The sequence below is a fragment of the Watersipora subatra genome, chromosome 4 (assembly GCF_963576615.1).
Source record: "Watersipora subatra chromosome 4, tzWatSuba1.1, whole genome shotgun sequence".
NCBI classification, from domain to species: domain Eukaryota; kingdom Metazoa; phylum Bryozoa; class Gymnolaemata; order Cheilostomatida; family Watersiporidae; genus Watersipora; species Watersipora subatra.
In genome coordinates, this window is record NC_088711.1 from 31841415 (window position 1) to 31859743 (window position 18329).

The following is an 18329-nucleotide window of genomic DNA, read 5'->3' on the forward strand; positions in this document are numbered from 1 at the left end:
TGAGTCTATCCCCACAGCACAGTCCATAGACTAGGTCTTTGGAGATAGCTATATGCCGGGATGGTTCAGGTATCGCTTAAGGTAGCAGAAAGAGTATGATTCAATTGCACTGCATGTATTGAACAACTACAAAGGGCCGAGACCCTGCCTTAAGTACATGAAATTATGCAAATTAGATGATAAGACCAGCCTCTCTTAGGGGCGTGGCTAACAAAAGAAAGGGAACATAACTCCAGATAGAAACTGTACAAGAGGGGATGGAAATCTTGTGTTCCACCACACTATTTTGCAAGATTTCGGAGCATAGCCGATTCAATAGAAGCAGTGCAACCAAAGGTAAACATGTGTTATTGTTCATCAATTTGGCATAGAGATATTCTCTATGAGTTCTTTCTTTTACAAGTTAGTTGAAAGCAGCTAAATCAAATCAATGAACCAATGTGACTATTCTGTTGCTTTCCTAACCAGTAATATAATACTCTTTATTATGGTTATAATGTCATGCTAATCAACCAAATCATTATTTTAATATGGAAAGAGGCATCTTGTCTACCAACAGTAAGGTCATAATAAGGCGGCATGCAATTTTGTAGGGAAATGCTGGTTACAAAGTTTATATGGCTGCCTACATTACTTGGAGACAATTCAATTGAAAATTAAATTATTTTACATGTCCGCTACCAGGGCACAAGTTTTCTATTTAAACTTTATATTGCAACTTATTTTTAAACCATTGTTATTAAATTTGTTGAAATATATATTTTTCACAATTAAGCAATTAGTATTTTTTGGATGGTAGGGTTAACCACTAGCTTATCAATGTGATAATAAAACCTACAATAATTGCAAAGCTAATACATGTTCTCTCAAGGGTTTCTTTTTTCTTCTGCGCGCTGTCTGAACAGATGAAACTAAATAGCATTATTTATTTTACTTGAACCTGCGCATTTCGCCAGGCAAACAGCTATTAAATTGACAAAAAATTGTTAATTGGAACACAATGCACTCATCAGAAAGAGAAGATAACTATGATAATTACTATGATTGTGGTGAGAATGGTAGTAAAACTTGCACTCCTTATACCATGGCTAGAATGTAGCCATGTAGATGGCTAGAATGTAGCCAAGCTAACTAAAATAGTCACAGGAGCTCACTAAAGAATTCAAAGAAAAAAGAATTAATCAGAACAGCTCTTGCGAGAGCATTTTCTTAGCACAATGCATTACTCATAGCTGTCAATGATGTTGGTGGAAATGGATACTAATGTATTCGAATGACCATTTATATTAGGGAGGACTACTTCAACTAGAGAACCTGATGACTAGCTAGTAGGCTAAAATTAGCTAGTTATTTCTGGAGTTTGTTGTTAAACAGAGACGATATGCAGATGAGAGAACAACCTGTTGATATCAAGGACAATAAGCATTGCAGACTATACCTACAAGTTCACAACAAGAAAAAAACCATATGAACATGAGGGTGTTTAGATATGCAATGCAAGCTGCTACACTTTGCTAAACCGGTATGATGCGAGGCCAACATACATCACAACACCACAGGACTTTGTGAAGACATCAAAATCCCCAGTAAACTTGCTGAACCATTGCTTCACCAGCTCTCACCATGACGATGGAACCAAGCTAAGGTTTTAATGTGACAAATAACAATTGCTATTATTATCATAGACAGTAAATAACACAATTACAGAATGTTATATATCCCATTCAGCCTTAAATATACAACTCTATTGTTCATAGTCAGGGTTCTTCTTTAGAATGACAAAGCCCTCAAGAATGGGTGTGAGCGAGAGATATTCCTCCGTTGCTAGCTCTGCTCTCTCACCATGGGCCAACAGCACAGGAGTTGTGTGCGTTTGGAATCCTGTTATGGTTTTCGGCTTGCCCGCCTGCCCAACCACATCAACAGCCTATGGAGAAGAAATTGAACAAAATACAATAAACAAAATGCTGACAAAACCTGGCTACAAAGAAACCGTCATTTACCATTTTTTGTCCATCTGAGCATCTGAGGTAGTATAAGTCTGAAGGAGACGCGAGTATGGAACTAGAGGTGAAGGACACACCTATGACTATGACATAACAGACTATGAAATGCATTAAATAGGGAAGCTGCTTAAAGTCACATGACCTACCTACCATATTAGATGCTCAAACTGACCGTAAAACTGACCGTAAAACTGACAGTATAGGGGTTGAAGATTTCTATGAGATTTCTATCTTAAACAAATTTCACCAAATTAATTTTTAGCCTAAACCTCAACACGAATTATTTTAACTAGTGATAAACCAAAACTTTTTTTGCAGTATTGTTAAGAGAGCAAACATAAAAATCGAGTCAGTACACACCTGTCCTACCCTGACAGTCACTGGAAGCGGTCGCAACTCCTCATCAAATGTTGTGAGCATCCTTGGCTGAATGGCGGAGACGAGGTGAAAGAGAATGTAATGCGATTTACCAAGGATTACTGAAAGCAAAGATGAGAAGAGTTACCAGCTAGCCATCTAATAAACGTAAAGCCATTTACAATGACAATCCTTACACACCCTGACATCAACAAAATTTTAAAAACTCAATACCAAACTTGTAAACAATAAGTATTTCATGCGACCGTGTGCTTTCATATCAAATGTTATCATATTGAGGCAAACAGAAGTGCAGCAAAAAGAATAACAATAATAACCATCAGATATCATAAGTGAGCCTATTAATAGAAATCACCAACTTGAGAATTCATATTTTCTGCTGAACATTCATTTCATTTACAAATATAACTATAAACCATAATTGTTTATTATAACCATATACCATAACTATATATTATATTAAATATAACTATAAACCATAATTGTTTATTATAACCATATACCATAACTATATATTATATTAAATATAACTATAAACCATAATTGTTTATTATAACCATATACCATAACTATATATTATATTAAATATAACTATAAACCATAATTGTTTATTATAACCATACACCATAACTATATATTATATATAATAACATAAACTAATAACTATGAATAATAATATAAACTAATAACTATGAATAATAACATAAACTTATAACTATGAATAATAATATAAACTAACAACTATATACAATAATATAAACTAATAACTATATATAATAATATAAACTAATAACTATATATAATAATATAAACCAATAACTATGAATAATAACATAAACCAATAACTATATATAATAATATAAACTAATAACTATGAATAATAATATAAACTAATAACTATGAATAATAATATAAACTAATAACTATATATAATAATATAAACTAATAACTATGAATAATAATATAAACTAATAACTATATATAATAATAATATAAACTAATAACTATATATAATAATATAAACTAATAACTATGAATAATAATATAAACTAATAACTATATAGAATAATATAAACTAATAACTATATAGAATAATATAAACCAATAACTATGAATAATAACATAAACCAATAACTATATATAATAATATAAACTAATAACTATGAATAATAATATAAACCAATAACTATTTTATAAGAATATAAACTAATAACTATGAATAATAATATAAACTAATAACTATGAATAATAATACAAACTAATAACTATATATAATAATATAAACTAATAACTATGAACAATAACATAAACTAATAACTATATATAAAATTATAAAGTAATAACTATGAATAATAATATAAACTAATAACTATGAATAATAACATAAACCAATAACTAGATATAATGATATAAAGTAATAACTATGAATAACATAAACTAATACCTATGAATAGTATGCAATAAACTAAATGCCTCCCAAATATGACACTTACAGGAAAACAAGCCACTTACGATTCTTAGAGTCGAGACATGCTGTGAGTGAAGCCAATAGACCAGCCACTACTACAGGGTGCATGAGTGTCCTGTCACTATGGAAGGGACTCAGTGTGAGTGTACCTTTTCCTAAATGTGTGAGACCTTGGGCTAGCCTTACTGTGAACAGATGGGAAGGGTCCTTGCTATGGTAAATAGCCAGCTGTCTCAACATGGCAGCTAGCCTGGCATTGTTCGTACCTGCAATGAAAAGCTACTCAATATATTGAACTGTATAAATCTATTAAAAATTAGAAACATCATAATTACTAGAAATTCCCCTGTCATACAGCCCACGACCAAAGTGATATTGGAAAAAAGAAAGGGTACTGATGGTTGAAAAATGCAATATTAGCGGTCAAATGGCACTGCAGTGCAATAGGATAACTGCAATGGTAGCTGTAATGTACTGGGTGTGGGTGTTATTACCCTACAGGATGAAAATATTCGTTGGTTATAAAAATTCGCGATTTCGCGAACAGTCAATTCCGCGAATAATTAGTTCTATTTTTAATCACAAGAAAGAATAACTACTGCATTAAATTAAAAACTAGTCACTAGGCTAGTCTTTAATATAAATACCAAACGTAGTGGAGTTTTAAAACATTTTTAAAATCATTGCCTGGGCTTTGAGCTAACACCATTGCCAATGCATCACATTTATTTACCAAATTATTCAAGGTTGTCACAAGATATGAAGAATGGCGTCATCGCGAAAATAGCCGCTAGGCAGAAGTACTAAACGTAGCCGAGTTCCAAAACTTCTTTAAAATCATCGCAAGGCTTCGAGTTTTATTGCTATTGCATCAAACTTTACAAAATTATTCAAGGTTTTCACAAGTTATTTGGCATGGCTTCGTCATTGCAAAACATCTCTCCTAGTCTTTTTACATTGAAATCAATTCCATCAATCTCTAATACAGACGGTTCTCAACCTACGAACGCGTTACATTCCGAACGGTTGTTCGTAAGGTGAATTTGTTCGTAAGTTGCTTCAGTGCTATATTTTGTATTATAATTTGTGTTTAAGGCCTATATAAGTATATTGAAGGTTTATATAAGTATGTTTAAGGCTTGTATAAATAAACTGTATTGGTTTGTACTGAAAAAATATTTAATAAAATGGAAATAGTACTTTGGTGGACGCCGGGCCATGACGCTGCATTTCTTATTTATTGTATGTCTTGTCCTTTCTATTATATTGTTGTTTTAATCATTATGCTATCACTTATCGTTGTTGTCTTATTTTTAGTATGTGTTGTCCGTTTATTATATCGTTGTTTCACTCGTTATGCTATTGTTACATCTGATATACCGTCATAACACTATCACTTATCGTCACTTAGATTGTTGTCATACCAACGCGCTAGCGGTCCTATTCATTCACCTTGTTAGCCGGTGTTCTTACCGTTTGCCGTTAGCCGGAACTGTTGATATTATTGTATATAAGTGAGTGCACTCATTTAGTTTTAGCAGAGCAGATAGCCGTATGCTCGACTGGTGAAATTTCCTTTGCTAATTAAAAGCTGAATGAAACTACAGGCACTCTCTTATCTTTATTTATTAGTAGAGATCTTGCCAAGTAAAGGCAGGCAAATCTCTTAACAATACGTATGTAAAGTTCAAACAAAGTTCAAACAAATAATTCGAAAGTTAATCGAGTTACGAACAACGGTACATACATTCGTATGTACCGTTGTTCGTAACTCGAATGTTCGTAAGTAGGGAACCGTCTGTACTGAAGTTGAGGACGATCATGATTCTGATCTGGACATTATGGTATGTATTTGATTTGCAGTGCAGATAGGTTTTTCCATAATTAACTGCATTAGTTAATTCTTTTGTTTAAAAACTGATCGCTTTCATTAAATACTTCAGCTATTGTTTTTGTACTTCCGTAACACTTATTAATATTTTTTCTTTTTTGTGTTTGCTGCAGATTGAGAATGAAACAACCTACTCCGATTACGAAAACTAGAGACAAGTAGTAATATTCATCAAGGCAGGAATATTGGCTGAGAAGCAACCAGTCAACCTAGACCTCTTCATTGACAACAACTCATTGATATCGCTGCAGCAAACATTATTAAATTATATATTTTATTTCATGTATAGATATATTATAATTTATTACAAACTGGAGTGTACAAATAAAATATTTCAAATACAAATAAATATTTACAAACGATGAATGGGTAAATATAAACAGTTTAGTCGATATGGCGGTTGTCTAGCAATAAAATTAAACTGACACTCTTGATAAGTAAATACTAGCGTGTAATGGTACTCTCTGACTAGTTATTTTGGTAATAGCAGTTCTGTTGCTGTCACTGTCTTGGGTAGATGTTAAAGGCGATTCTCTCACTAAGACATGACTGGTAAGGAAGTTATTATCAGAACTCTCCTCGTGGCTTACTATTGCAAAGTTCTGCCGGCTGGCCAAAGATTTGTGCTCGTAAAGGCGTTTTTGTTCCTTTTTTAAACAGATATATTCTCCTCGTTAGCAGCTGCGGTCAGTTCTACCTCAATTTCAAGACCTCCCTGAATGATTGGTGATCTTCTAAGAATGACATCTACCACCTTGCAATCATTGTGCCTCCGTGTATGACGAAAAATCTCTCACACTAAAACAAATAATGAAGCAGTAGGGATGGAAAAAATAAATATTGCGTTTTACCGAAAAACCAAAGTGAAATTCAACTAATTTAGTAAATGTGAAAAACTCATTACTTACCACAAATTGTTGGTTCATCAAAGGCCTCCAAATATATGAATATTCGTGAAAACCTGTGAACGCAGCAAAAAATTTATAGCTTAGCACGATCGACCCGTACGTGTAGTTGTAAGCTAAATAGAAAACGAAACATGCAATGTGCGCATGCGTATGGTTAACTCTATTGCTAGACGTAATAGAGTTAACTCTTCATAGAGAGTGACAGTTTTCAGGCGCGAATAAATTAATTCGCGAATATGCATGAAATGACAATTTTCGTGAAATATAACTTCGCTAATAAATTCATCCTGTAGGGCAGGGGTGTCCAAAGTACGGCCCGCGAGCCAACTGCGGCCCGCAGTCCATTTTTAATTGGCCCGCAAGAAATTTTATAAACAGAATGGAATATGGCCCGCACTTAACACCAGGGGAGCTACTGTTGATCAAGGCAATTGCTCCACCAAAAAGGCAAGTTAATACTAAAATAATAGTTGTGATATCTGACGGCAGATATAATATTTTATTACGTTCGTGAATAACGGCCAGTATATTGCATACTATATAAAACGTAGATCTGAACATAAACCGAGTCGCTAATAATAAAACTTAACCGGATATCGATATAAATCTATGACATTTAGTTGATCTTTATTGAATTAATATTAATATAAAATATAATATTATTTGCGCCTCTATTTGCAGGCAAAATACATATTATCTACAATTAGTAAAAATATTACTAAAAATATTCGGTTTGTTCAGTCATTCAGTGCGTTCGGTCATTCGGCGCGTTTGGCTTTTCGTATCTACCGCCAAAAAGGCCAATCCCAGAAGAAATTTACCCGTTACTAAACATGGCAGAAGCAAAGAAGCGAAAGGTAGAAAGTGAGTGCAGAAAATTTCAGACACGGGAGAGAGAATATTTCTTCAAAGAATTCAAGGGGAAGTGTGTCTGTTTGAACTGCACTGAAACTGTGGCAGTTATGAAAGAGTATAATGTACGACGTCATTATGAGACCAAACATCAGGCCTATGCATCCTACACTAGTGCTGAGCGAGAGCAGAAAGTAAAGCAAATGGTAGCTAAACTGCAGGGTCAGCAACAGTATTTTTGCGTGCTCAAGAAGTCCAGTAAAAGGCTACAATAGCCAGCTATGAGGTCGCCCAACCCATCGCAAGACACGACAAGCCTTTTTCAGATGGAGACCTCATAAAACACTGCCTCGTTAAAGTCGCCGAAATAATGTGCCCGGAGAAAGTGCAGGACTTCAACAACGTCAGCATGTCCAGAAATACAGTTGCGCGACGCATTGAAGACTTGTCAGCCAACGTTAAACTGCAACTGTCTGATAAAGCTTGTGCTTTTGATTTTTACTCCATCGCATGCGATGAAAGCACTGATGCCACAGACACCGCACAGCTGCTAATTTTTTTGCGGGGAGTGGACGAGAACTTTGGAGTTACAGCTGCTGCTCGATCTTAAGAGCCTAAAAGGCACACCAACGGGTATGGATATTTTTGAAGCTGTGTCAGACTCAATTGACAAAATGGGACTTCAATGGGACAAACTGTGTGGAGTTACAACAGACGGGGCTGAAGCTATGGCAGGTGCACATAAAGGAATGGCGTCTATGGTGTGCGCTAAGGTGAAAGAGACTGAAGGTGAGGCTGTTAAAATGCACTGTATTGTTCACCAAGAAGCCTTTTGTGCCAAGACAGTCAATCTTGGAGATGTAATGAACACAGTTGTGAAAACTGTCAACATAATCCGAGCAGGAGGACTGTACCACAGAGAATTTCAGGCTTTTCTTTCTGATGTGGATGCTGAATATGGGGATCTACTCTACCACTCGGATGTGCGCTGGCTAAGCCGCAGTGCCGTGCTGAAGCGTTTTTATGCCCTGAGGTCAGAACTTGACCAGTTTTTAAAAGAGAAGGATCGACCTCTTCATGAGCTGAGTGACCCTTTATGGTTGGCAGACATAGCATTTTTAGTTGATCTTACTGATCATTTAACCACCCTGAACAAGAGCCTACAAGGGAAAGATCAGCTTGTACCACAACTTTATGCGCACATGAAAGCATTTTGTGTGAAGCTCAATCTCTTAAAGACACAACTGCGCAACTTCAACGTTGTGCACTTCCCCACACTGTCCAAGATCAGAATTGCGTATCCACAGGCCAACCTTTCTGCTAAAAAAGGGAAATATGTGTCTGTGATTGCATGTCTCGAAACAGAATTCAGACAGCGCTTCCAGGATTTTTCTGTCATTGATAAAGAAATCAAGCTATTCGCGACTCCTTTTTTGGTGGATACCAAAGAAGTGGAAGAGAATCTGCAATTAGAACTCATCAAAATCCAGTGTGATGATGTTCTGAAGAATCAAAATCAGCAGCTTTCCCTCCCCGAGTTCTACCGGAGATTGGAAAAGGAAGTTTCCTATGATGAGACGCCACGCGAAAGGAATGATCAGTCTATTTGGCTCAACATACATATGTGAGCAAACATTTTCTCTGTTAACACTTAACAAAAGCAGAATGAGAACCAAAATGACCGACAGCCATCTCCATGATGTCCTTCGCATCGCAACCACTAAGTTTACTGCAGACCTGCCAGCCATCCTTCGGTCCGAAGCGCAGCATCACTGCTCCCACTGAGTGCAATGCCGTTCCCACTTCGGGTGAGTAAAAAATCTATTCAACAGTACCCGTGTGTTAATAAGCATGCATATGTAGGTAAATACACTAAAGTTAAGGCTATATACCTAATTTATATTAAGTGGCCCAACCCCTCCTCTATTTTTATGTATGTGGCCCTCAGTGAAAAAAGTTTGGACACCCCTGCTGTAGGGTATGTACAGCAAACAGCAATAATGAAAGGAAAAGATTATATGTTTATATCTCTCCCCGCAATAGGAGAAATGCAATATTAGAAGTAAAATGCACTGATATTATTAGAATAACCAATATTATTAATATAGTAATACAGTAATAATAGAAAACCAATGCACAATTTTGTTTACATTTCAAAACGTCATAGCTAACAATATCAAGAAGTCGTGATATTTATATAGATTTTTAGAAGATCTATTTAACAAAACTATTTAGAAAAAATAATAACAGTAACATATTGCCCAACATCGGTCACTATATACTTCGATCTTGTAAATTCGAACGCTTATTCTTATAATTAAATCTTATAAAATCGAATAATTATTCTTATAATTAAATCTTATAAAATCGAATAATTATTCTTATAATTAAATATTGTAATAATCTCCTAAGAATTGCTAAAAAAAAATATCATCGTCGATTCCTTTACTTTCACTGCTTTGGACATCAGTTGGAATACCAAAGTACTCATAAGTTTCCAAAATGTCAGTTACTTTGAAATCGGCAAAAAAGAAACGATTACTTTTCAGTACTTCTATGTTAATTACAGAAACCTTCGACAATTGGACAATGTTATAGACTGATGAGATGGGCAGGTCTTTTTTCGTGAAATGCGCACGACTTAATGGTTCTATTCTCTGTCACTCGGCGTTTCGTTGGCCAGTCTTAATTTTGATAAAAATAAGGCTTGTCAAGTTTTAATAACGATTTCAAGCCGAATTAATCTGTCTATTTATGTATAATCCGATCAAATGGGTAAGGTTTAGGAAATTTTCTACAAATAATAAAGACTTGGTAACATACTTAAATAGGTTTATATGTGTTTTGTATCATTATTATATTTAAACGACTCCATTGAAAAATGGTTAAATTCGTTGATATTTCAGTACAAGGGTTTGCAACGGCAGTTGATGAATAATTTTCATGAGCTGTGTGCACATATGCATTTATCATAAATCTCCCAAAGAATCGCTTCGCTCGTGTTTGGTCATGGGATTAAGAAATAATTTCTAACAAACAATTCTTCTAAATTTGTATGTATGTTAAATATATATTTAAAATTATTTAAGATGGGTAACTCGCAAGTTATATATGGTCTAACATATGCTATATAAGGCAGGTAGTGTGAGACAAGAACAAAAGTGATCTAATGTGTATGATACAATGTGCGTAATGAATGAAAATAGTTTTAGTAAATGTTTATCATACACTCAAACTTGAAACAGGATCAGATAGAGTAGGCAACTCCCATTATTTAATGCACTATTTATGTATCTTTATACCTGCTAAGAGTTCACCTCGCACTGACCATTGGTCAATTAGTCAATGTAGTATAGCTATCTTGTTGTTCCATATTTTGTAATAAAAATGCTCTACATACAAAAACTAGTTTTTTTTTCACCTACTGACAGTTATACGCATTTTATACAAGCCTGAAAAAAAAAAAATAAAACTTGATGTAGCTGCGAAATGACCGAGAATGGATTAATATTACAACTTCTCAACTCTTCAAGAGCAAGCAGGTGTACACAGACGGGTCTACATACATTGTACTTATTCCAGAACTAAACCAGTTTTAGAAACTTATTTTGAGACAATTGCTGCAGTAATATAAAGAAATCGTGCCTGAGAAATAATTATACTCGTGCTTGTATGTACCCTAGGACACTTATATTTCGCTAGTATTTAGTTTCGTGAGTAGCATACAGTGTAAAATTTCGCTGCAACTTAATTTCGCAGCTCTGATGAGTGCGAAACTATAGAGATGTGAAAATAAATGCAGTGGAACAAACATAATTAGATTTCTCGGTTCGGTTCACCGGTAAGAAAAATGTTTTCAATTTGGGACTAGTTTGTAATTGTGAACCGCAAGTAGCATTGTGTGGCCGAGATCGATAATGCAATTTGATCGCTTGCTGCCATTTGTTTCTTGGACTATCAATAAACAAATCTATTTAATTCCGTGTTTTCGCTCGTTCATTATGATAGTTTAGTTTCGCTCATGAAATTTTTGTGAGAGGGTGACTCCGCAAAAACGCGAAAGTTATATGAGGCGAATACATAAGTGTCCTAGGGTACATGTATTTGGGTAATAAAGGAGAGAGAAGTTGCCCAGGATACATACGAGTAGTCAAGTTATTTAGAATGAGATTGATGCAAGGGATAGTGCTAATAACCTAGAGTAAATGTAGAGTAGCAATCACCTGACCTACAGTCAATTCACTAGTTGCACTCATTGAGTTTTACAAGTTGACTACAAAAGGGAGCCTCACAAGCTTAAACAAATGTCATATCCACTACTAAGATGTGGCATGGTAACCTGCACAATTCAGTCATATCCACTACTAAAAGGTTAGACAGTAACCTGCACAATTCTGTCATATCCACTACTATAAGGTTACACAGTAACCTGCACCATTCTGTCATATCCACTACTATAAGGTTAGACAGTAACCTGCACAATTCTGTCATATCCACTACTATAAGGTTAGACAGTAACCTGCGCAATTCTGTCATATCCACTACTATAAGGTTAGACAGTAACCTGCACAATTCTGTCATATCCACTACTAAAAGGTTAGACAGTAACCTGCACAATTCTGTCATATCCACTACTATAAGGTTACACAGTAACCTGCACAATTCTGTCATATCCACTACTATAAGGTTAGACAGTAACCTGCGCAATTCTGTCATATCCACAATTAAGATGTGACACGGTAACCCAAAAAATTCTGTCATATCCACTACTAAAAGGTTAGACAGTAACCTGCACAATTCTGTCATATCCACTACTATAAGGTTACACAGTAACCTGCACAATTCTGTCATATCCACTACTAAAAGGTTACACAGTAACCTGCACAATTCTGTCATATCAACTACTAAAAGGTTAGACAGTAACCTGCGCAATTCTGTCATATCAACTACTAAAAGGTTACACGGTAACCTGCGCAATTCTGTCATATCAACTACTAAAAGGTTACACGGTAACCTGCGCAATTCTGTCATATCCACTACTAAAAGGTTAGACAGTTACCTGCACAATTCTGTCATATCCACTACTAAAAGGTAAAGGTCCGGCCACACGTAACGAATTATTCGTTCAATCTGACCGAATTCACGAATTTCACAGAATTCACAGATTTACTCGGCCAAATATCATAGAATCGTCTGAGTGGTGCATGCACACCGAATTCGTCAACGAAACGCTTTTAATTAGCTAACCAATTTTTTTAGTGAGCGCAATTCTAGTAGCTTTGGCAAGTAGTATAGTCCAAGACACGTACGACGACACACAATAAAAGTATCACCGCGATATGACTTGATACCTACGATGGCACTGCCCATATGCACTAGGGATAGCGACTGTTTTTGCGATGGAGCTTTTGCTGCATAAAAAAAAATTATTATTATAGAAAAAAAATAATTCATAGCTTCTAAAACATCTAAAAGAAAATTCTGGATACACAATGAGAAGTTCCTGCCATGGTGAACCAACGAAAGAGAACCAACAATAGCGCATATAGGCCGTTGAATCGTATGTATCAAGTCATATCGCGGTGATACTTTTATTGTGGGTCGTCGTACGTGTCTTAGACTATACCACTTGTCAAAGCTACTAGAACCGTGCTCGCTAAAAAAATTGGTGAGCCAATTAAAAGCGTCTCGTTAACGAATTTGGTGTGCATGCACAGCTCAGACGATTCTGTGATATTCAACCGAATAAATCTGTGAATTCTGTGAAATTCGTGAATTCGGTCAGATTGAACGAATAATTCGTTACGTGTGGCCGGACCTTTAGATAGTAACCTGCACAATTCTGCCATATCCACTACTAAAAGGTTAGACAGTAACCTGCACAATTCTGTCATATCAACTACTATAAGGTAACACAGTAACCTGCACAATTCTGTCATATCCACTACTAAAATGTTGCGCACTTACCTGCTCCAACTATACCCATGGCTATGATTGAGTTGACACAGACTTCATGATCCGAGTCGTGTGAGAATTTACTGAGGGTATCCAGTATTTGCAGTTTAGGATTCGATGCTGAGAGTAGTGCTAAAGCAAGAGGTACTGCTCTTTTTATTACTGGCTCTCCATACCGCAACTAAAAATAAAGCGCAATGATATTTGTTTTAAACTTGTAATCATTTGCCACAAAACTTCTAGCAAACTCAGAGAATGAGTTTGCTAGGAGTTTGTTAAAATGCAACAAAACATCTGATATGATGAGAAGCATAGAGAGAAGCATAGAGAGAAGACACACCAAGTTTCCAAAAGAACGGATACACATTTCAACACCGATCTCTTCTCCCATTGCTATCAGAGCAATACCAAGTACAGCTATTCCCTGGTGAGCTATATGCTTGCTGTTGGGCTTCTCGGCTGTCAATTCTGTACTGTCTGTTTCCATCTTCTCTGCTGTCGCTGCATTCTTGTTCTTTTTAGATTTCGACTTGTCTGTCTTCTCATTACTATCCTGCAGAGCACATGAATTCCAATTTGAAATTAAATAAATTTTCTGTCGCAAATTGCAAAAAATTTGTTCTTGCAAGTACTGCATAAGCAGCATTTCAACCAACTAAAGAATAAATGAGAAACTAGGTTGATGGATAAGTTCTACCTGTAAAACACGTTCAAACAATTTGCATCCTCCCAGAGAACAGTGACATCTCTGAATACATAATGAAATGGCTATATTAAAAACAAGGTGTCATGAGTCAGTTCTCAAGCAGAAACACACACACACACACACATGCACACACGCACGCACGCACGCACACACACACACACACACACACACACACGCACACATACCTCTTCCTTCTCCTCGTAGTGCTCGGAACAGACATGTAAGAGTTTCTGGATCTTGAGCACATTTCCTGTGCCGGCATATGCACAAACATCCACCAGTATCTCAGCCATGGATTTGACTGGCTCCGAGATAACCTGACAACAACATACACTGATGAAATAAGTCATAGAGATAACGTGACAACAACATACACTGATGAAATAAGTCATAGAGATAACCTGACAACAACATACACAGATGAAATAAGTCATAGAGATAACCTGACAACAACATACACTGATGAAATAAGTCATAGAGATAACCTGACAACAACATACACTGATGAAATAAGCCATAGAGATAACCTGACAACAACATACACTGAAGAAATAAGTCATAGAGATAACCTGACAACAACATACACTGATGAAATAAGTCATAGAGATAACCTGACAACAACATACACTGATGAAATAAGTCATAGAGATAACCTGACAACAACATACACTGATGAAATAAGTCATAGAAAATCCAAGAAAATTGCAAAGAGAATAAGACTGAAAAATGTGTTTTGAAAGATTAGAAGCAGCGAGACATAGACATAGAAGAGCATAGACCTTCAGAGCAGCGAGAATAGTATCAGCATCTTCCTGTTTTCCAAGGTACGTCAGAGACAAACCAAGTGCTAGGAATTTACTGTATGTTGACTTCAGATCGGCCTCAGATTTTTCCATCAGAGTTTGCAGAATGGTAGAAGTGACATCTCCATTACAGCTGCCCACAGATATCATACCGCAGGCAAGAGCTGCCATGCCAACCACCTAAAAGACGCGAAACAAGTCTGATGAGGTTGGATTTATAAAATGTGTTTTTCAACCTAAAATATAGTCACTTTCGAGACGCTTTATGAACTTTTGTAAAGCAAAGTTTATCATCAATGTAGACAAACCAGCCGATTGCAGATACTTTTAGCATGAACAACTAATGGTAATTATCCTTAGTATAAATAACTAATGACAGCCATTAGCAGCATGACCAGCCAATAAGTAGAACTAATGACAGCCATTTGCAGCATGACCAGCCAATAAGTAGAACTAATGACAGCCATTTGCGGCATGACCAGCCAATAAGTAGAACTAATGACAGCCATTTGCAGCATGACCAGCCAATAAGAAGAACTAATGACAGCCATTTGCAGCATGACCAGCCAATAAGTAGAACTAAAATAGCTGTATGGAGTACAGTGAAACCTCTAGTTACAAAATTAGTTCATTCCAGAAGACGCTTGTAAGTAAAAGATTTGGTAAGTAAAAATGCATTTTACAATAACCCCCTAAAACCGATGCCAGAAAACCTGCATATAACATTTGCTTATATTATAAACACATGTAACGGCGTATTTCTAAAACGGATTTATGTTAGAATAACATTACGTAATAAATTTGATAAATGCACTCGGAGAAAAAAGAATTACGAATAAAAACTGCGGACGGTAGGTTCGTTTACCATTGGCTGTTTAGAAAAAACTGAGCGAAGACCGTGCGAGAAGTGGGGGGATGGCAGTCAGAAAAGCAGATGCTGTATTGTAATAATAGTTTTGCTTTTTCAGAGTAAATCCTTTAAGAATTTAAGCACAAAAATTGATTTACATTGACTCGAACACTGAAACTGCATCATCATATAAGAAACGCAAAACATACGGAAACAAAAGTTTTCTTACTCTGCAGGTGATACATGATAGCTTTCAATTTTACAACAGACAAAACAATTGGCATTCACCGAGTAACGGTAGCAAAGGAAACTGAGTGGGACCTAGTGTACATTATACCAACGGGAAGCAAACAGAACAAATACAAAAATAATTTTAAACATTCGTGTAAAGAAAAATTTTGTGTAAGTCAAAGCAAAATTTTTCCCAGAAGACATTTCACAACTTCGAAACTTTGTATGTAAAGTCTTGCGTAAGTAGAGATTTCACAGTAAACAGCAGGAGCAGTGCTGAGCTACAAAAAATGCTAAACCAAATCACTGTACCAACCGATAAACTATAACTGCACTACCCTTACATTACATACATGAACTAGCACTACAGACAAAGTCTCATACCATGGCTACACTACCCTTACATTACATACATGAACTAGCACTAGAGACAGAGTCTCATACCATAACTACACTACCCTTACATAACATACATGAACTAACACAACAGACAAAGTCTCATACCATGGCTACACTACCCTTACATTACATACATGAACTAACACTAGAGACAGAGTCTCATACCATGGCTACACTACCCTTACATTACATACATGAACTAACACTAGAGACAGAGTCTCATAACATAACTACACTACCCTTACATTACATACAAAAACTAACACTAGAGACAGAGTCTCATACCATAACTACACTACCCTTACATTACATACATGAACTAACACTAGAGACAGAGTCTCATACCATAACTACACTACCCTTACATTACATACATAAACTAACACTAGAGACAGAGTCTCATACCATAACTACACTACCCTTACATTACATACATGAACTAACACTAGAGACAGAGTCTCATACCATAACTACACTACCCTTACATTACATACATGAACTAACACTAGAGACAGAGTCTCATACCATAACTAAACTACCCTTACATCACATACATGAACTAACACTAGAGACAGAGTCTCATACCATAACTACACTACCCTTACATTACATACATGAACTAACACTAAAGACAGTCTCATACCATAACTACACTACCCTTACATCACATACATGAACTAACACTAGAGACAGTCTCATACCATGGCTACACTACCCTTACATCACATACATGAACTAACACTAGAGACAGAGTCTCATACCATAACTACACTACCCTTACATTACATACATGAACTAACACTAGAGACAGAGTCTCATACCATAACGACACTACCCTTACATTACCTACATGAACTAACATTAGAGACAGAGTCTCATAACATAACTACACTACCCTTACATTACATACAAAAACTAACACTAGAGACAGAGTCTCATACCATAACTACACTACCCTTACATCACATACATGAACTAACACTAGAGACAGTCTCATACCATGGCTACACTACCCTTACCTCACATACATGAACTAACACTAGAGACAGAGTCTCATACCATGGCTACACTACCCTTACATCACATACATGAACTAACACTAGAGACAGAGTCTCATACCATAACTACACTACCCTTACATTACATACATGAACTAACACTAAAGACAGTCTCATACCATAACTACACTACCCTTACATCACATACATGAACTAACACTAGAGACAGTCTCATACCATGGCTACACTACCCTTACATCACATACATGAACTAACACTAGAGACAGAGTCTCATACCATAACTACACTACCCTTACATTACATACATGAACTAACACTAGAGACAGAGTCTCATACCATAACGACACTACCCTTACATTACATACATGAACTAACACTAGAGACAGAGTCTCATAACATAACTACACTACCCTTACATCACATACATGAACTAACACTAGAGACAGAGTCTCATACCATAACTACACTACCCATACATTACATACATGAACTAACACTAGAGACAGAGTCTCATACCATCACCACACTACCCTTACATTACATACATGAACTAACACTAGAGACAGAGTCTCATACCATGGCTACACTACCCTTACATTACATACATGAACTAACACTAGAGACAGAGTCTCATACCATAACTACACTACCCTTACATTACATACATGAACTAACGCTAGAGACAGAGTCTCATACCATGGCTACACTACCCTTACATTACATACATGAACTAACACTAGAGACAGAGTCTCATACCATAACTACACTACCCTTACATCACATACATGAACTAACACTAGAGACAGAGTCTCATACCATAACTACACTACCCTTACATTACATACATGAACTAACACTAGAGA

General features: G+C 36.0%; 1 protein-coding gene across 1 annotated transcript in view; it reads right to left on the bottom strand.

Moving 5' to 3' along the window:
* Positions 1-1654: 1654 nt before the first annotated feature.
* Positions 1655-18329, bottom strand: part of LOC137395131 (26S proteasome non-ATPase regulatory subunit 2-like) — a 48165-nt gene continuing 31490 nt past the window's right edge. Inside the window, exons 12-18 of the mRNA XM_068081938.1 lie at positions 14944-15147; positions 14350-14481; positions 13799-14011; positions 13471-13639; positions 3897-4118; positions 2367-2485; positions 1655-1927 (exon numbers count right to left, since the gene is read on the bottom strand). Of these exons, the coding sequence (XP_067938039.1) occupies positions 1745-1927; positions 2367-2485; positions 3897-4118; positions 13471-13639; positions 13799-14011; positions 14350-14481; positions 14944-15147 (1242 nt within the window). The 3' untranslated portion in view covers positions 1655-1744. The remainder of the gene's footprint in view (positions 1928-2366; positions 2486-3896; positions 4119-13470; positions 13640-13798; positions 14012-14349; positions 14482-14943; positions 15148-18329) is intronic.